We start from the raw sequence: 21,186 nt of genomic DNA, 5'->3' as shown, positions 1-21,186 counted from the left end.
TCTATTGGTAGACACTTGTCTTAAATATACTGACTTTGTTTTGTCATAGGACCATCTAGTCTCATTCCTTCCTAGTTCCTAAATGATTTTACAAAGCTTAAGGAGATAATGAGGTTGATTTAGTTTGTGATTATAAGTTATCATTATTATAATTTGTCAGTTTTCCACATCTGTTCTTTGGTCTCAGTCTCTAACTCTTGAGTTTATAACTTTAGTTGACTGTATATCTTGTACAACTTAATTCTTTTTTATTTTATGAATTTACAGTATTGTACTTTAGTACTTAAGGTATTAGCTTTTTAAATATGAAAAGACCTTTTGCTGGTGACTGAGGATAATGCACTGGATCAGGTCTAAAATTCTCCAATTGTTAGTGACTTTTATAGTTTGATTCCATTCTTCTGTGTAGTCCAAGATAACTGGAATAGTTGCTGTCAATGCTTTGTCATATGTGACATCAAACCAAGACAAAAAAGGAAGGACTAAGACTAGACAAGGAGATGGAGATTAGTTGGGCTGGTGAAATGTGGTAAATGGATACAAGGCCACAGATGAGTTATCTAAAGGCTGTTCAGATAGTAGAAAGAGTGACTTTGAGTTAGAAAAACAGGATTTCAGTCCCACCCCAGATATTTACTGTGTGACCCTGATCTTCTCTATCTGTTTTTTTTTCATCTATAAAATTGGTATAATAATAATAATACCCCCAGGGTCATTGTGAGGATCAAAGGAGATGATTTATACAAATACAGTTTGTAGACTTTATGGTTCTATATAAATGTCAGCTATTATAAGAAGAAAGATTGCAGATACTCTAAATTCATAGGGTAAATCAGAAGTCAGAATCTAGGCTGATAAATCATACCGTAGAGGAAACATGCTTTTGGAGATAGTAAAAAAAAGTGTAATAATTTTCCATTTATCTCAAATTATCATGGATGCCTTAACAAATAGTACTTATACATTAATATATCCATTCAGAATATGAAATCAGACTCATGCGTCTGCATTTACCAAGTTTCAGTAGCAGTGTGTGCTCAGAGTCCACATTTTTTTTCAGTTCTCTATACAGACTGTGCTGACTATTAGATAAGTTATTTATAAAATGCATCAAGTTCTTTGAAGACAAGTCTGTTTCCATTCTCATCAAGCTAATTGGCCACCCTCTGAGGAAGTAGATCACTGAGCATTCCATTTGTCTATATTCCTCTTACTTCTTTTCAAAGAGAGACTTTTCCCCCAAAGTATTTGTAATAGTATTGTTCCCAAAATAAATGCTTTGCCAAACTTTTCTAGAACTTTGTAATGGTGGTTGTAGCAATGGCCCTGGGCCCTAGCTAGGTGAGAATTGAGGTCCAGATCACAAATTCCACATAATGGTGGCAGACTCAATGTTTGATTGATCAAATGGTTCTATTAGAGTTGTCTAATCCACAGAGGGTTTTTTTTTTTTGAGCATCTACTATGGGTCCTAGAGCAAAGTATATAGAGGGATGGATAAGAAGGTCTCTGTCTTCAAGGAATTTAGAATCTGGTTGGAAAAACATGACTTTGACACAAATATCTGTAAAACATGTCAGAATGGGAAAAGCATAACCTGGCTAGTTTGTGTGGAAAAAATCTAGAACTTTTGGTGAACTGCAAGCTCAGAATATCAGAAGTCTTCCAAATGGCTAATTCAACCCTTGGTCTGCTCTTAATCTAGAAGAAGAGTCCAGAACTAGGGAGGTGATAGGTTGGTGATATGCCAACCTGATCAGATCACATTTGGAATGTCGTTTTCAAGGACAAGAACATTGACAAACTAGAGTACATTCAAAGGACAGAGACCAAGATGGTTAAGAGGACCGTGTCACAAAAAAAGGAGCCAATTGAAGGATCTGGGGATGTGTAATCTGGTGAAGAGAAGACTTAAAGGGGAACATGAAAGCTGTCTTCAAGTGTTTGAAGGCCTATCATATGGCAAGGGGATTTGACTTATTCTCCTTGACTCCATAGAGCAATCAGGTGAAGGTTGCAGAAGCAGATTGTGGTTTGATGGGATTCTTCAGGGAAAAAATGGGTTTCCCATCCTTAGAAGCCTCAGACAGGCCCCATGACCACTTATCAGAGATGTTGTTGAGAGCATTCCTGGGCAGACGTAGACTAGACTGCCTCTAAGCTTTCTATGTCTGAGGTTCTGTGATGCTGAAATACCATAGATGAAGTCCAAACAAAGTGCTCTAGGAATGTAAAGGGAAAAAGGAATCCCTTCTGGATTCAGTGATCAGTCGAGAAGTCACAGAAAAGTTTTCATTCAACCTGGGCTTTGAAGACTGGGCAAGATTTCAGCAGTTAGAAACAGAGAGAATATTTCTAGTGATCTAAATGACATAAGAAAGGAGACCTGAGTAAGAGAGTGTGAAGTTAGGGTGGGCCCAATGAGCATTTCAGTGGGACCAGTTCATGAGCTCCATGAAGAAAAGTAGGAAGAAATGAGATTGGAAAAATTTATTGCAAGATTTGGTGAGCTGGGATGCAGTGCTACAAACTGCAGTGCAGTCTTGCCACATGGGTGAATTTTGTTTGGCAATTCAATTAAGCAGGAGTTCATTTAACACCTACTGTGTGCAGAGAAACACTTTGTCAAGGTCTAGGGCCAATATAAAAGTCAGGCAGTGATAATAGGAGGAACTAGAGCTTTGAAAGGTACTTTCCCTGGATTCTCTGCCCTCCCAGAGCTTCTAGTTCAGATTAAGCAATAGGATACTTCTGGATATATTTCTATATGATAAATGCCTAAGAGACATCGAAACCAAACATTCTGTGTAGTCTCTGACCCGTGGAGCTTTCCAAGCCTAAGCCTCACCTTTTTGTCTCTTCCACTTCCTCTTTGCTTTTTTCTATCCTGGACATTTTCAAGGTTTGGTGTTTCTGACTGAGTAGAAACAGTAATTAACTCTTTGGCAGCTGGCCTTCACCACTGTTTTTATTTCAGCAGCAATCCATCCCAAAACTTATGCATATGCCTTTATCATGGAGAGTGTTCAGACCATGTTAGCTGTTTTTCTTTAAAGTGACTACACACACAATTACCTGACAAGGTGGGTGGTTATATCAGATGTCTGCACTTGTCAGGTGTGGTTGGTATGTGAAACTGAAGGCTGGAGGCCAAATGCCTTTAGCTACCTTAGAAATCCAGAGAGCTATTCCACCTGATGTCTCCCCTCATTGTGCAAGCTTTGTTGCTTCTCCAGAGATTTGTCAGTGAATCATGTTAAGACAAACCTAACTGACAGTTGTTTTTGTTTTTTGGTTTTTTTCATTCCATTTTGAGCCCTTCCTACTCAAGAACAGCTCTTTTGTATCCTTCAACAATACAGCATCCAAAATAAATTGGCCCTGAAGGCAGTTAATCCATTTCCTTGGCTGGACATTCCAACACCTCATCTGAGAATAGATTTGGGGATCCTGCATAGGAAAAACTCTACTGACAGTTTCCTTGCCTTTCTTTATAGCAGAAGTCTTCTCTCCCTTGACAGAACTTTAAAAAAATATGAAGTTCAAGAAAACGAATGAAAGAGAAGAAAATCCTTTGACATCCCAGTGAGGAAGGATCAGGAATGATAAATGTCAAGTGTTTTGTTCAAAGGTGCCAAGACATGGTTATTTGTGCCCCCTCAGAATGTTTCCTTCCACTGCTAATTTCTATTCTAAACATTTTAAAAATAATAATTGTTTTCAGGACTTATTCATCCAAGAATTTCAAATAAAATGTTTTAATATTCTTTTGGCCTACTCATCTTAGGAGTGAGTAGATGGAGTGTGAAGACCTTTTAACTACTTATAACCCTTAATGCGACACTATTAGTTATGTGCAATTCCAGGAAATTGTTTCTGATTATTATAATTTCCTTGAATAGAAAAAATCTGACATTTCTGTCAACTCCTTCTGAGCTTTTTATTTCCTTTCTTGCAAATTCTCCCAAGTTCTGGTTAGTGGCTCTGAAATTACTTCCCATTTAATAGTGCCTTTTTCAGTTTCTATACATCATGATTTTTAGTAAGTAAAACCTACACTGTGAGAGGTTCGGGCTTCTCTCTGCCTGGGCTTCATTGCTCTCTGGGACTGGGATCTTTTTGGTATCCTCCTTTTCATGGGAGGAGACAGACAAGATGATTCCTGTTCTGTACTCAGGTACTGCCTGCAGACAATAATGAAAATAGCGTGGGAATGAATGTGATGGAACTGGCCTCAGCTCTCCATGGGAGGGGGTGAAAGGATCTAAAGGTGCATTGGCATCATTCCAGCAGTGAAAAGATGTCCGTGTTTCCTTGAGAGACAGCACACAGGACAGGGTGTTCATAAGACCTTTTCCTGTTCCTTTCTTCTGTCCATGCTTAGCCAGGTCCCCCTTGGAAAAGGAGAACCCAGCACAGAGTACGGCGAGCATATTGAGAGCAAACAAGCAGTACTGTATGGTTACCTGCAAACCAATGCCTTTCCCTATGTTTCCTCATTTGTCCTTAAAGATCCTGTATAGGATGTTAGGATTGAACTACCTAAGCCCTAACTAAGGGGCATTTGAGTGTGGGGGTGGGGGTGGTAGAGATGCTTCTGCTTTCCCCTAGAATCCCTACCATGACTTGATCATCTACCTTTAAATGTCTTATAAAAAGGCAAAAATTGGTCAGGAAGAGGTAACCTTGCTGAAATTTCTTCTTCTCACTGACAGTGCATGTCAGTTTACCACTTGATGCAACATGACATTTGCTTTTGGACTTAATCCTTAGCTTTTTTGTCCGTTGACAGTCAAACTTGTTTATGGGCTGTTGATGGAATTTTCCTTCAGAAATAAGTTCAGGTGCTAGGTTTCGCCCTCTGGGCTTGTTAAAATCACTCTTCCTTGAGCCAGGGAGCTGTACTGAGGTGAAAGTACAGATTCTATCCTAATGCCAAATGCCTTTTAGCCAAGTGAAAACTTCTCCCTCCATAAAGCCATAAAGCTTGCATCATTGAGACTCTGGTGGTAGAGATTTTGGGATTTGTAATTGTTTTTTTTTTTCTTCTCTGTCCATACAGGAGGCAGACAGTGGGGAGGAGGAATGCCGGTCCCAGCCCAGGAGGTGAGTGTGCTCAGTACATTTTCTAGCAGAATGAAGAATGAGTTTCCATAGAAACCATTTTCTCTTTCCTTCCCACCCACCTTTCTAGTTTTTCTTTAGTCTTATTAGCTTAGCTTAGATTGGCTTTACAAAAGAGGAATATCTATAATCACTGCTTCAATGGACTTTGTAAAATGGAATTCTTTAAAAGGCTGATAACCAAACTCCGCACAGAAGAATGACAGGTGTTGCTGAGACAGGTGTAGAAAGTTTCTGAACTTTGGTGGGGAAGCCACAAACAACCTTGGGAACTGTTTAACTCTGCCATTTCTGAGTCTAAAGGCAGTTTGTTAGGTTCTGAAGTATAAAAATATTTCCCTAATTTCCCAGAGATCCGGTGGAGTGGAAGGGTGGTTCTGTTTATTTTGCACTTGGAGCCTTTTGGACAGTAACTTTGCTCAAAGTAACTAGATACCTAACAATAATCATTACAGATGTGATCAGAGTATCATTATTAGTTACCTGTCTAGCTTACTTCTATAGAGGAAACTATAGTCTGAAAAATGCTTTGGGTAATTAAAAAAAGAAAGAAGGAAGGAAGGAAGGGAGGGAGGGAGGGAGGGAGGGAGAGAGAGAGGGAGGGAGAAAGAAAATAAATCCTTCCTACTTCCAGAGAAGTATCCTCTAAATCATTGATCTCCAAAGTAGGGGTGAGGAGCATATGATCAACCACTTTGGAAAGTGGGATGATGGGTCACATCCAGGGGTGTGCTAGAGGGCTCAGGAGAGCAGATTGTTAAATTTTTAATGTGAGCGTTTATACCTTGGAAATTGGCAAATGACACAAATTAGAGCTTGGCTTATTGTTTTGTTGATTATGTTGAAGAGCTTTAAGAAATGATGAGAAAATACTTAATGCAGATTAAACTTAAGAATGTGTCATTCTTACATTTTCTTTCAGGGTGCCAGTTATTAAAATTTGCCAGCACACTATATCCCATACTACCCTTCCTTTCTCAACTAATGGTGAGCTTGGCTCTATGCCAATACAATTACCCCACCTCTTTCAAAATTCCCTCATTCTTTCTTCTCCTACAACTGGTTTCCTTTATGGGCCTCTGGGGAGGTTATAACAAACCCCCTCTTACTCCCATGCTCCCATTGCCTTATTAGGCTCTTTGGGTCTCCACACTCTGTGGTAGAGGCCAGCAAGTAAGCACCCTTCCCTACATCATTCATTTAGCATGAGTAGCATAGGATGAGCAGATACAGGTGGGTTGCTATTGCATGATCTTTTCCCTCTGGATCCACCCTTCTTCTGAACCTTGCTGTTTCTTTTGGGGATTTACTATCACCTTTCTTCCAAACTTGGGTTTTCAACCTAGGCCTTCCTTAACTTCTCATTCTCCTTCACCCTACATATCCACTCAGTTACTAAAATATGTTGTTTCTACCTCTACATCTCTCACATCCAGCCCCTTCTCTTTATTCCCATGACCATCATCCCAATTGAAATCCATCTTATCCCCTCCACCCACTTGAGCTATTTGCAGGGGCCTCTTAATGGGTCTTCCTCCCTTAGATCTTTTCCCCATACCAATTCATCTACTCAACTGCCAAAGTGAATTCCCTGAAGCTTGAGTCTAACTGTCTGACCCCTTCAGTAGCTCTCCAATGACTCTAAAATATTGCTTCTTCTTTATCTCATACTTTTTGAATTTTCTATCTTTTACATTAATATATGTACGTAACATAAATAATATTATATGACATACAATAATATATAGAACATATACAGTAGTATATGTACTTTCCTCTTTCGTAACATAAATAAGCAAGTACATAACACTGGAATTGTCTACTATCCAAAATATGTGAAGACTGATACTCTGTAAAACATTTCTGCCTCTCCTTCACTTCCCCAAGGTAAACTGACTAGTCTTTGAGCTTGACGTCTGTTGGCAACTCTTACATAATGGTTAATACATCACTTCCCAAATGTACAGTTTGTTCTTTGGACTGAGAGGACCTTATTAGCTCATCTGTATGACCCATCCAAACTTTTAAATATATTCCCACTCCCATTTAATGTGACTAATATGTTCTTACAAGGACCCTAACCTATGATGTTAAAAACAAATTTTTAAGGTGCTAGGAGAAGCCAGTAAGATATACTAACATTTTTGTTATCCTCTTATTGTTTTCCAAGCTGATTCTTCTCTCTTTTTAGCACCAATATAATAAAATTGATTGATATTGGTTAGAAAATTCCCTGATCAACTCCCAATTGTATTTCTAATCTAGAAACTCTTCTTCACTGCCAATTAGATACCCCGTATAGTCATACAGTTATTGGGCATTAATTCTATAGGTTTGCCTGCTCCAAAGAGTTTGAGCCAGCTTTCCTGAGAGCTTATGAAGGATCTTAGTAAACCAAAATTGAAATGATATCCTTTGATTGGGCATGCTTGAATTCATCTTATTAGTATTGAGATGTAGTTGATGGTAGGGAATTTAGTGGCAAGCAGCTTATCATAACATCAGGAAGCCAATTTTAGGTAGTAAAGAAGATATGCTAATAGTCTCCTATTTTAATAAGATGCCATTTATTTCCTTAATCTTAAATTAGGAAGAACTTTCTAATGTAAGGTAGTTACTACCTTTGTTCAATGGTGGATGTGTTTAAAATATAATCATTCCATGCAGACTGATCTTCTTTGTACTGTTCAATCTCTAGCAGTATTTGACATTTCTTGAAGAATAGCAATCAAGGAAGACCTAGTGACTGAATTTCAAAGCAAGTGATGGACAATGACTCACTATTGGTGAAAAGATAAACCCTGTTATTCATTTGCATCCTTCCTGCTTTCCATTTAATAGTCTATAGCCTTGCCTGTGATGCCTAGTCATGTCATGGAGATAGGAGAGAATAGGAATTGGGCTAGAGAATCAACCTAGGGAATCACATGATCGTTGAATCAGAATTAACAGGAGGACTGGCTGTGTTGATGTAAATCTGTTTAACCCAAACTCAGACAAAGGTACTGACTTTCGATGATAAACCTTTTAATTTTAACAGTCTTTCTGCTGTCATATATACTAATTTCCACTTGAAAATTATATTGAGTAAAGGGAAAAAGAGTAGGCTTTTTAAATACTTCTTTGGGTTCAGCTACTTATTAGATCATAGAATTTTATTGACACCTTAACAGATCTTTTGATTTTCCCTCTCCAATTTAGGGCAGGATGTCTAAACTGATCCAGGAGACATTTTGTAGGAAAAAAAGTTCAACATCTTAGTGAACAGAGATTACATAATGCTTTCTGTACCTTTGCCATTAAGGGTTTTTGAGCAGTTTTGTTTTTGTTTTGGAAATGATAGAAGTATTTTGGAAATATATATAACCTTAAGAGTTTTTTTGTTTTTTTTCAGATCTGAATTCTCTTTCCATCTTTCCTCCTCCCCAAATTTAGGAAGTAAGAAAAAACAAAGTCCTCATTACAAACATGTATAGTCAAGCAAAACAAATTGTCACATTGCCCATTTAAAAAAGCATATGTATCAATATGTACTCTTAGTCCAACAGCTCCTTGACAGGAGTGGGCAGCAGCATATTTCATATTGAGTTGTCTGGTACTATGGTTGGTGATTGCATTGAACAGAGTTCTATCAGTTCATAAGGCTTCCTAGGTTTTTCTGAAACTATCCTTTTTACCATATCCTAGAGCACAATAAAATTCCATCACAATCATAGACCACAATTTGTTCAGCCATTCTGCAGTTGATGGGCATCCCCTCAGTTTCCAGTTCTTTACTACCACAAAAAGAGCTGCTATAAACAAGTTTTGTACATATGGATCCTGACTTGAAGGTTTTCCCAGTCCTTTCTGTAATCCTATGAATATAAATATTATTAGACCCTTTTTTACAGATTAAGATTACAAAGTTGAGGAACATTAAATGGCCTGCCGATTTCTCCATATCTGTAAAACCAAGAGCCAGAATTCAAACCCTGGACTTCAGGCTTCATGTACATCACTCTTTCCAGAATCCTTCACTTCTGCCATTTTAAAATCATCCTAATGAGCTATTAGTTCTTTTTCACACACAATCAACCTCTCTGCTTTTATAATATTAACTTCCTACTTTGGTCCTTCATGGTCATTGTCAGGGTTTTCTTGTAAAGCCTGTCTTGGAAGACACTCATAAACTTATCTCTTCTCTCCACTGAATTCCTTTAGCCTTTCTTAATAGAACATATTTTTCATCCATTTAAATTTTTTAGTTATTTTTTTCTTGATTCAGTCTTGTCTCCCTCTCTTTTTAATATGCTTGATATGCTTGGCCATTGTACCCTAAGAAAGCTCCAAATAGTAGAGGATATGCGTGGTAGATTACTACTGGCAAAATGAAGTAGCCCTGACCCCGAGCACCTTGGCTAGTCTGGGCATAGAGAAGGTGGTTGCCTGAATCATCTTGGCCTGAGAAGAAAAACTAACCAGTAAACAAAATGGCACCTATTCAGCCTTAGTCTCTAAGGTCTCTCAGTGAAGAGGCACTGTGAGAATCAAGAGCAGTACATCTAAATATTCAAAACTGTCTCTCTGGGGTCTCCAATCAGAATGCTTCTCTATAACTAATCAGAAAAGGCAGAAGCTTATGATCATGTAACATTTAATTGAAAGAACTATTCCACTCAATTAATAGATGTTTATTCGTTGCCTACTATGTGCAAGGAATTGTGCATAATGCACAAAACCTTGCCACAGCAAGATATGGAAAATAAGGAACTCCCTAGAAGGTCAAAGGTGATTTGTGTATGGAAGCAATGGAACATGGGAGAAAACAATGGGCAGGTACCCAAAGGTTGACTGTCCATCTTCTTGACCTAACTGCACATAACTGTAAGTGATGAACCAGAAGGTTGAAATGAGCCAGCAGAGATGGCAATGCAGAGATGGAAGGAATGAGCACAAAATCTTGTATTAGGTTGATCTTGGCACAGATTATGTGAGCAATGACAGACCTCCCTGGCCCAATACTTTGCTGTTGTCATAGCTAACGTTTAAATTCACTTTAATATTTGTAAATCACTTTACATAACTTCATTTTTTTTAAAAAAAGCCACAAAAATCTTATTCAGTAGATATTATGAGCTTTATTATTTTTTTAATTTTACCCACAACAAAACTAGCCCTGAGAGGATAAATGGTTTGCTCAAGGTCAAGCAATTATCTGATCTCTATGGACTAGCAGAGAATGTTGGGAAAGGGCATTTTGCCAGGGGTGGCAAGGTAGGATTTGGACCTTCTCTTAGAAACAGATCTCCAAGGTAAATAGCCTTAACTGTTGGAACAATGTTGGTCAAGGAAATCAGCAAGCCAGGTGTGTAATTTCAGGATATAGGCTGGTTCATCATCTTGCAGCTGGCATCAGGACTGTGAGCAAGACTCAGCTGGACAAGATGGCACTACCATTGCTTCTTTTACTCATCTCCCTCACTCCACAAACCCTTCTTTCTTTCTCTCTCTTAGCCCTATAAAGGGGATTGGCAATCATCAGGGTCAAAGATATGTGTGTTTTTGTGGATCTGGATTCAACTCTCACACAATATATTAGCTGATTGACTGTGTCCAGTTACAGAATCTCAATTTACACTTTTTAAAATTAATTAAATTAAAATTAAAGTTAAAATTAAAATAATTAAAATAGGGATTGATGATAATGCTTGCATTGCTATGTAATAATTAAAATTAAATTATGAGGCTGCTAGTAGCTTTATTACATCAAAGTAGTGATAGTAAAGAGAGGGAAATGTAGGAAAGAGGTAAAGAGTTGACAACACTTTGCCGTTTGATGGGTTGAAGCTTACCACTGACAGGGGTTCCTCCAGGTTCCAATCATCCACCAGAAGAGTGCCAGAGTGAGAGAGTAGAACCTTGGTCTTTCCTTATAAGCAATTTTCTACACCCACTAGCTCTCCCAGTTCTCCTGGTTCTCAGGAACCAATCATAGTTGCTTAATTTGCCTGGCACCCCAGGGTGGGGGTGGGGGGGAAGGACAGTGCCTGTGGGATCAGTTTCCTGTCTCCTTGGTTTCAACTTCCTTTCTCTGAGAGCTTGTCTGTCCCTGCACATCTCAATGGTAAACTGATTGATGACATCAAAACAAAGTGGCATAGTGGGGAGGGGAATTTCCTTCCCACAACTGTTCCGTCCAGGTTTGTGGTGAAGTGAATTGAAGACCTCAAAGTGCCCTATTAATGCAAGCTGTGTTAAATTTTTGGCAAGCCAAAATTCTGAATATAGAAACTTAATTTAGATTTTTACAAAGGTCCAAGACAATATTATCCTCCTAATGGTAATAGTGATTCCTCCTTCCCTAGAAATTCCTATCTCTGTCTTTATTATCTCGATCTCTCTCCCTTCTATTTCCTCTTTCCCTCCTACCCTGAATCTCATCATGTTTTATGAGATTCCCATAGACTTTATCATTATGTTGGCTATCAATAGCTATTTTTTCCTATACCTGACACCTAGTCCCACCTTGGTAATGTTTTTCCTGCTTTAAATGTGCAGTATTCTCTGTTGTACAGTAAATCTTTGTTGTTATATTAGCAACTAGTCTCTCTAATTATTATATTTTTGTCAGAAAGAAAGACATTTTAAATGAATAGCTTTCTCTTGACAAATAGAAGAATCTGGGAGGAAAATTAAAAATTATTGCTATGGTCCTGAATTAAGAAAGTGTTTTGGGTCACTGGAATAGAAGTTGCTAGTATTACCTGAAGGGATAAGAAACTGGAACTCTGCATAGCCTTCCTCTTGGATCATAATTCTAGAGCTGAAAGGAACCAACTCCCTACTTTACAGATGAAGAAACCACCATGAACCTGACTTGCCCAAGCTTCCAGAGCCAGTAGCTTTCAGAGATGGTATTAGAGCCCAGAGCCTCCTCTGACTGGAGCCCAGCCTTGCATTGTGCTGGCCTCATCAGTCAAGGAAGTTCTTGAGTCTATGGGATGGTAAGGTGCGGGTTGAATCCCTAGATTACTTATCTGCCCTCTTTTCTCCTGTCCGCGGATTGAGCTTTGCTTCTCTCCCATCAGTTGGTATGTTGTGATTTGTAGTCCTTGTCCAGAGTAGCAAAGCGGTGATCTCCCTTGGGACCTGCCAGGTATGACCAGGAGGGGGCGTGCAGAATCCTCCTCCCTCCCCTGCCCCATATGTGGACATAGCATCTGAGACACCTCTTTGACCAGCAAAGAGCCCCCCATTTAGGCTATTGTCACTATGGTCAGGAGCGTTCTCATTCCTGCGAAGTGTTCTTTGTCTCAGAAGAATGCATTCCCAAACCTCTTATTTTGTCATATTTTTGGCATGTGGTGTCTCTGCTTTTTCCCATGGTTTTCATCAGGACATGAAAGACATAAATCTCCAGGCTGGTTTGAAAGGAGACTCCAAGTAATGCAGAAATTGTCAGGAAACGAGGTGCCTTTTTTAGAGCCTAAGTAAATAATGTGGTTCCCTTTGAAGATGCTGCTCTTTAGAGCATCCCCACACTTCTTGGCTTTGCAAAACCACCTCCTAGAAAAGCCCTTCCCTTTATTGTGCAAACCAGAAGACTGATCAAGCATCAAATACCAGACACTGCTAAGAATTAGCCTTGGCTACATGACTTAGGAATGGCGGCCGCCCCAATAAAGACCTATCCTGGAAATGAAAAACTGCCCTTGGGGGGTCCTTTTTCTGCCTTAATTCCTTCTCCAGAAACAGGGCTGACTGATGTTGAGCAAAAGTGTCACACGCCTGAATGAAAACTACTCTCAGCTAAAATGGCATTTGACCCTTGTTCTTTGCTCAGCATGTTTTTGTTACTATTTCCCATAATTTGGTTGTGAACTTACTATAGAACTGGAAGTGGTTAGGACAGATGACCCCTGTTTTTGCAGTGGTATTATTGGTCATCTTGGGACTTAGGAACTCAAATGAATCTCATGGTTGTGGATATTCCTGTCAGGGGTGTAGAATGCAACTGGTCTCTGTCTGCCAGTCTATGTGCCTCTTGTTCTTGTCCTCCCCTAGATTTGGCAGGCGGAGGGGGGTGGGGGTCCTGCCCTTTGCACTGAGGACCTTCTTTGCTTTCATTTGACATTTGGAGGATGCCTTTCTGAGGCCATGAGTTGTTAATCCTTTATCTCTTCTTCCCGCTATGTGGCTGACATAGCTTCCTTTCTTCAAATACACTTGTAGATAATATTCTTTATTTTGGTGACATCATATCTACCTTGTGCTTCCTTGGTTGTTATGGGCTGCAATCTGCATACCATACACTTCTCTGTGCCCTATGGGTGATGTTTAATTTCATTTTTTCAAAAACCATAGCATTCTTTGACTGATAGCCATCTACCAACACTTGAATAATCGTGGAATTAAAAAGATAGACTTTTGTTTCAGGGGAAAGCCTGGGGTCTCTAAACGAACTTTGTAATACCCCAAATGCAGTCTACTCCCATCCTGCTCAATTCTCAGATCAGTTCCTTTTCTGTTTGCAGTGTCCATTTTGGGATTGCCCATTTAATTGTATGTACTAGTTTGGACAATAAGCAGTGTTCATCCCTTTTTTCAGATTTTAGGCATATTAATTAAAGCATTTATTAAGTGTTTACTGTGTGCCAAACCCTGGGGATAAAAGCCATGCACAAATACACTCTGGCTTCAAAGAACTCACATTCAACTGGGAGGGTTGAAGATAGGGAGAGAATATATAAATAACTAGATGCATATAAACCATTTACATAGTATACTATATACATAGTAGATAGAAGGGGAGGGCACCAGCATCTGGCTGGATCCAATAAAGGATCCTTCTTCTCCTAAAAAAGGTAAAATTTGAGCTGAGTCTTGAAGGAAATCAGGGAAACTGAGGTGAGGAGGAACATTCCAGGCATGAGGGCCAGGCCAGGGCAAAGACCTGAGTACAGGTGAAGACAGAGCTGGGGGCATGAAATAGTAAGTATGCTGGTGTTGCTGGACCTTAAAATATATAGAGGAGATTAAAATTTGAGAAGATTGAAAAAAAAAAGGTAAAAGTAAGAACAGGCTAAGTTTTCATGATCTTTAAATGCCTACCTGGGAACTTTATATTTGATCTTGGAGATAAGAGGAAACCAATAGTTTATTGAGTAGGAGGGTGACATTGGCAGACTTGTGCTTTAGGAAAATCATTTTGGCATCTGCTTAGAGGATGAACTGGAATGGGAAGAGGCTTGAGGCAAGGAGTAATTATAAATCTCACTTAAGAAACTGCATTATTCTGGGCTTTAATGTGATTAGCACAGTGTCATCTCTAAACAGGAATATCTAGAAGGAATCTTTCCCTAATTTGGAATCTGTACTAGATATCCTCTGTGACAGTGGTGAACACATTTGGTAAATATTTTCTTGTTTTATGTCTAGTTTTATAGATTAGACATATTAATTAATCTACCACCAATTAATCAACTAATCAACCAATAAACATTTATTAAATACCTACTATACACTGGTTCTGGGAATTCAAAGACACAATTGGAATAATCCTTGCCCTCAAGGAATTTACTTTCTATCCATGGAAACAATGTATTCAAGTAAATACTTGGTAATATTTGGAGGATGGAGAGAGGCACTTGGTAAAAGTTATCTCTTATCTTTAAAGACATCTTGTATAATTTTGACATAGGCAGTGAGAGGCACGTTACTGTAGGACAACCTTCAAGATATCCTTTTGTTCCCCTGAATCAAATACTTTTTTCATAATAAACATATGATGAGCATAGTGAGATAGTGTATTCTCTCCAATAAATTGTTTTGACAGAAACATTGTCTACCATAATCAAATGTCACTTGCAACACCCTTTCTGTTCCTTTCTAATATCTCATCAAGCATACCCTTGAGGTGTATCTAGAAAATTCACAGAGAAATTTTAGATAGAAGATGTACATGTACATGTACATATGAATGGGTAGTTATTAATGTTTGCTTGATCACCTTTAGGGGGTAATAATGTCTTGAGTTTTTTCCTGTGTCATTATCTTGCCCTCCTCTCTTGTTCACTGATGCTTCTAGAAACTATATGAATTCAAATATAAAACACCTTTCAGAAATACATAATAAATAATCAGGGAGGCATTAATTATTCATGAGTTGATCAGGTCAGTGTAATAAAAATGACAGTACTACCTAATTTACTAACAGTGCTGTGCCAAACTCCAAAAGGAATAGTAATAGAAAAAAAAAATAACAATTTATGTGGAAGAACAGAAGATCAAAAATCTAAAGGGTAATAATGAAAAAGAATGAGAAGAAAAGGGAATATGTTGATACTATTTCTCAGGGGGCAGAGAGATGGCTCAGCTGATAAAGAGCCAGGCCTGGAGATAGGAGATCCTGGGTTCAAATCTGGCCTCAGACAGTTCCTTGCTGTGTGACCCTGGGCAAGTCACTTAATCCCCATTACCTAGCCCTTTACTGCTCTTCTACTTTGGAACCAATACATGATTCTAAGATGGAAAGAACGTATTAAAAAAAAATACTAGATCTCAAACTGTACTACAGAAGTAGTAATCATTAAAACAACTTGGTATTGATTTTTAAAAATAGAGTTCAATCAATGAAATAGATTAGGTTCATAACATACATAAGCAAGCACAATAGCATAGTGCTTAATAAACCCAAAGATCTATTTACTGGAGGAAAAACTCACTCCTTAACAAAAACTGCTGAGAAAACTGATCAGCAATCTGGCAGAAATTAGGGTTGGACCAATTCTTTACAACATATACTAAGAAAAGTTCCAAACGGATACCTAACCTCTAGATATAAAAGATCACATCATAAATAAATGAATATAAAGAAAACAAGGAATAAATTATCATTTAAATCTATTAATATAGTAAGAATTCATGATCAAAAAGAGATCATACAATGTAAAAATGGACAATTTTGATGATAAAAAAGTAAAACTCTTTGCACAAACAAATCCAATATAGTTAAAATTAGAAAGGAAGCAGATAACTAGAAAAAATATTTGGCACAAAGTTTCTCTGTTTAAGGTCTCATATCTGAGACAAAATGAATGGATTTAAATTTACAAGGCTAAGAGCCATTTCCCAACAGATAAATGGCTAAAGGATGTGAACAGGAAGTTTTCAAAGGAAGAAATCTAAGCTATTAATAACCACATGAAAAAATATTCCAAACCATCAATAATTAGAGAAATGCGAATTAAAGCAACTTTGAAATTCTCTCCTTTTACCCTACATTTTCAATTATGCACCATCAGATTGGTAATGACAAAAGAGGAAGAAGTTGAAGGGTTTCTGGGAAAACACATACTAAAGCACTGTTGGTAAAGCTGTGTATTGGTTGAGTCATTCTGAAAGCAATTTGGAACCATGCCTCAAAAGTAACCATGCATACCCTTTAACATAGTTATACCACTACTAGATCTGTGTCCCAAGGAGATAAGGGAATGAGGAAAGAAACTATATGTGACAAAACATTTATAACAAGCTCTTTTCATGGTAGCCAAAAATTAGAAACTAAGAGGACTTAGTCCAAAACTTTATGCCATATACCAAGGTAAAGTCAAAATGGACACATGATTTGGAAATAAAGGGAGATACCATAAACAAATTAGGTAAATGCATAATAGTCACCTATCAGATTTATGAATAAGGAAGGAATTTAGGTCAAAATAAGACATAGAGAACATTATGAGATGTAAAATAGATACCTTTGATTACATTAAATTAAAAGGTTTCTGCAAAAACAAAATATAAGCGATCAAGATTAAAAGGCAAACAAGGAAAAATTGTTATGGCAAGTCTCTCTGATAAAAGGTTTATTTCTCAAATAAATGAACAGTCAAATTTTTAAGACTACAAAACATTCCCCAAGTAACAAATGGTCAAAGGATTTAAACAGGCACTTCTGAGATGAAGAAATTAAAACTATCTGTAGTTATGAAAAAATGCTCCAAATCACTGTTAGAGAAATGGAAATTAAAACAACTCTGAGGCGCCACGTCATACTCACCAGACTTGGCTAACATGAGAAAATAGGAAAATGATAAATGTTGGAGGGAATGTGGAAAAATTTGGGACACATACAAATGTTGAGCTATGAATTGTTGCAGTTGTTCTGGAGAGCAATGTGAAACCATGCCTAAAGGACTACCAAACTGTGCATACCCTTTGACCCAGCAATATCACTACTAAGTCTGTATCCCAAAGAGATCAGAGATAGGGGGAAAGAACCTAGCTAAACAAAAGTATTTATAGCAGCTCTTTTTGTGGTGACAAAGAACTGGAAATTGAAGGGATGTCCCATCAATTGGGGAATGGCTGAACAAGTTGTGGTATGTGATTGTGATAGAATACTATTGTGCCATAAGAAATGACAAACAAGATGGTCACAAAAAATCCAGAACATCTTATACAGCAACAACAATAACGTATGATGATCAGCTGTGAATGGCTTAAGTATTATCAACAAGATAAGAATCCAAGACAACTCCAAGGGACTCATGACAAAAAAGGATATCCACCACCATACAGAGAATCCAAATGCAAATTGAAACATAACATTCTTCACTTTATTTCCTTCATGAATTTTTCTCTAGTGAAAGTAATATATGTCTTGTTTCACAACATGACTAATGTGGAAATCATTAGTATCATATGATATATGTACAACCTATATCATAATCATATTACCTCCTTGGGGAGGGGGGGAGGGATAAGAGAGAGGGGAGAGTATGTGGATTGAAAAATGTCAGAAAATGAATATTAAAAATTATATCAACATGTAATCAGAAAAAATTTTTTTAAGAAACTAAGGAGGACTGTCCTTTTGGGGAATGGCTATACAAATTTTAGTTTTGAAATGTAATAAAATATTGTGCAATAATGAATGGAAAAAATGGACAACTTCAGAAAAGACTGGGAAGACCTCTTTGAAATAATACAGATCAGAGTGATCACAAGGCAAACAATTTATACATTGATAAAAACACCACTCTCCTTGCCAGAGAAGGGATAAATTTAAATGACAACAAGAGGCAGACAGTTCCTAACATAGCCAATGTGAGTATTTTGCTGGACTGGTATTTATTTTTCATACTAAAAAAATTTTGCTAAATGATATAGGGTGGACTGGGGTAGGAATCAATGTTTTAGTGTCTTTGAAATTGTAGCCTTTTTGAATATACTTGGTCTCATCCAGCTGCTGCTGTTCATTAGTCTTCTTCAGTGGCTTTTCCATTTCTTAAGCCTATCTGGGGATATAATGTTAGAGTACATGGGTAGTTCCATCATTCTTAATGTAAAAATATTTTTCTTATTAAAACTTTTTTGAAGACTTTCCCCAACACTTGTCCATTTGATCTTCCTTCCAAATTCATCTTTATATTGCCCTCAGGATGACTTTCTTAATTGGATATCTTCTAAGCTTTCCTTAAAGTGTTTTTTCCTTATTATTCTTCTATTTTTTAATGAGATGATATTGCATATAAGTTTTCATTTTCTTTTATAAATCAGTTTATATTATTAGCCAATGTTGCCTTTGGCTGTCATTTTTTCCCTCTCAGCAAGGAAGTCAACTACTTTTAGTTTTGAAATGTAATAAGATTGCTAAGATGCTTTTTTAGGCATTATGGCAAGCCATTTACATTGGTTTAACTTCAGCATAGAATTGTTATCATTGCTATGTTCTATGACCTTTTCTCTATTCATTTTTTTATTTTTAAGCATCAATAATTTGTTTAAATGGGTTGGGTTAAAGCTGTTTTAGCTGCATTTAATTATCTTTATTTGTTATCCTTCTCCATATGGTGACTAAAAAACAAATCAATCCTTTTTAAAAGTTTTATTATAAACCTGGAAATAAGAACTGTTGAATTTAGTACAAAATTTCTGGGTTTTCCCCAACTTCTGTTTTGATGCCCTATTACTTGTAGGTATAGGTAGTAGATGCTTGCAAAAATTATTTGCATACATCTTACACACACACACTTTTTTGAAAGGAAATAATGACTACTGAAAAATTCTCAGCAGAAGAAGAAAGAAGTGGTCCCAGATTACTGGGCTCTTCATTTCATTGTTAGCATGGATAATTGAGTCTTAAGAATTATGAATAAGCCATCTGGCAGGTAGAAAAATAATATCAAATTAAACAGCATTTTCTAAAATTGACAAGTTGATTGTGATGATTATTTTTAGTGAAGATCCTTAGGAAAATTTCATTTGAAATATCTATGACCCTTCCATCAGGTAACTAGTGTACAAGAGAATTAAAGAATGAATGATTTTCCACTTTAAAAAGGAATTCTTTATCTCAGCCCAACATCCTTTACCAGATGGTAATTTTAAACAGTCTGTCTTTCAGGTGTGGACTTAAGCAAATTTTTTTATCACTCTGCTATAATCATGGATTGAATCAAATGATCAATTCAGCATCATGTGATATGATTTCTATGTATAATTCTATGCTACATTTTTAGCTTTCTCATGTTAGTCCCCAAGTCTTTGTGGTTAGCATACACCTATATATAATTTATTGACAACAAGAGGCATCAGATAAAAAATCTGAACATCCAAGCATCACAATGTTATAAAAAGAGCCAACAACTAAACCCTCAGATAATTTGAATTTGGAGTTTGTTCTACCATTTACTCGTTTTGTGACCTTAGATGTCACTTATCTTGGATGAACCTCAGTTTCTTCAGTTGTTTTATGGGTATATTAATACTCATCCTGGCCACTCATCAAATATCAGAAAGTTTTAGAATTGGAAGGCCATCTATTCTGACATGTTTGAATAACATACCCAATAAGTGATTATTAGCTTCAGATTGAAGACTTTTATTTAGGGGGAATCTCACTGCCTTGTATCCTTATACCTCTACTTCTAAACTTTCTTCTTCATCATCACAGTGGCCTCCAGTTCCTCTAAACTGAGGCCATCGTCTTTTTTCTGTCTTTACTTTTCTCTCTTCCTAATTTTGATTATAAAATTAACCAATTTATTTATAATCATATTGTCCTCTATGCTTGTGAACAGTGAGGTAGCACAATAGATAGAGCTCTGGGCCTATTGTCAATAAGAGCTAGGTTCAAATGTGGCCTCAGACACTTACTACCTGCATGACCCTTGGCAAGTCAATTACTTCTGTCTGCCTCCATTTCCTCATATGTCTATGAGCTCAGAGAAGGAAATGGCAAACCACTCCAGTATCTTTGCCAAGAAAATCCCAAATGGAGTCACAAGGAGCCGGATATGACTGACATGACTAAACAATAACAACAGCCATGCTGGAATCCCTTGACCCACTGTCCTGTTCCCTCTTGTGCCTTCCTAAACCCAACACTTAATTCCTCCCACTGTCTGCTTTATCTGCTCTTACTTAACTGCTACTAAATGGTGCCAAACTATGTCAACTAGAAATATGTTATCTACTCTCAGTTGGACCCCCTGGTAGCCAGGTAATCCTTCTATTCTTCCCTACTTGATTCGGTGTCCCACTTCCTACCACAATTGTGCCCAGCTTCTTTTGTCCTTAAGCACTCCAAATCACCCTCTGGATATTCGTTCCTCTTTTGGTCTCCATGGCACTGCTCTCTGGTTCTAACTTCCTGCCTGCCTGGCAACTCCTTAGTTTTTATATCCTGCACCCTGTAGGTGGCCCTTGCTTTTCGTTCCACACTTTCCCAAGGATTAAATCAGTTCCTAAGAGCTCAGCAGTGGTCCCTGTGCAGATGGTTCCCACCTGTACTTTATCCAGCCCTATTCTTTCCTGAGCTCCAGCCCTTCATCACCAACTACCTATTGATCATTTCAAACAGAATGTCCTATAAGTATCTCAATTCCAACATGTCCAAAACAAAACTAATAATCTTTTCCCCAAAATCCCCACTCCCCACCCCCTCCTCACTTTTCTATTTCTGTTAAAGACACAACCTGTGACATTAGTCACTCAGGTTTGCATCCTCAGAGCCATTCCTTCTCCCTCAGCTCTCATGCAGTTGATTGTTATGCCACCCCCCCCCCCCAACATCTT

At 37.7% G+C, this 21,186-nt stretch overlaps 1 protein-coding gene across 4 annotated transcripts in view; it reads left to right on the top strand.

Moving 5' to 3' along the window:
• Positions 1–21,186, top strand: part of SSH2 (slingshot protein phosphatase 2) — a 264,955-nt gene that overhangs the window by 103,843 nt on the left and 139,926 nt on the right. For all 4 annotated transcript variants that reach the window (XM_056819582.1, XM_007485720.3, XM_007485719.3 and 1 more), the window contains one exon: positions 5,063–5,106. In XM_056819582.1, coding sequence (XP_056675560.1) covers positions 5,063–5,106 — 44 coding nt within the window. The remainder of the gene's footprint in view (positions 1–5,062; positions 5,107–21,186) is intronic.

The sequence above is a fragment of the Monodelphis domestica genome, chromosome 2, assembly GCF_027887165.1.
Source record: "Monodelphis domestica isolate mMonDom1 chromosome 2, mMonDom1.pri, whole genome shotgun sequence".
NCBI lineage: Eukaryota > Metazoa > Chordata > Mammalia > Didelphimorphia > Didelphidae > Monodelphis > Monodelphis domestica.
The sequence above is the reverse complement of the archived record's forward strand: the minus strand, read 5'-3'. Positions and strand labels throughout refer to the sequence as shown.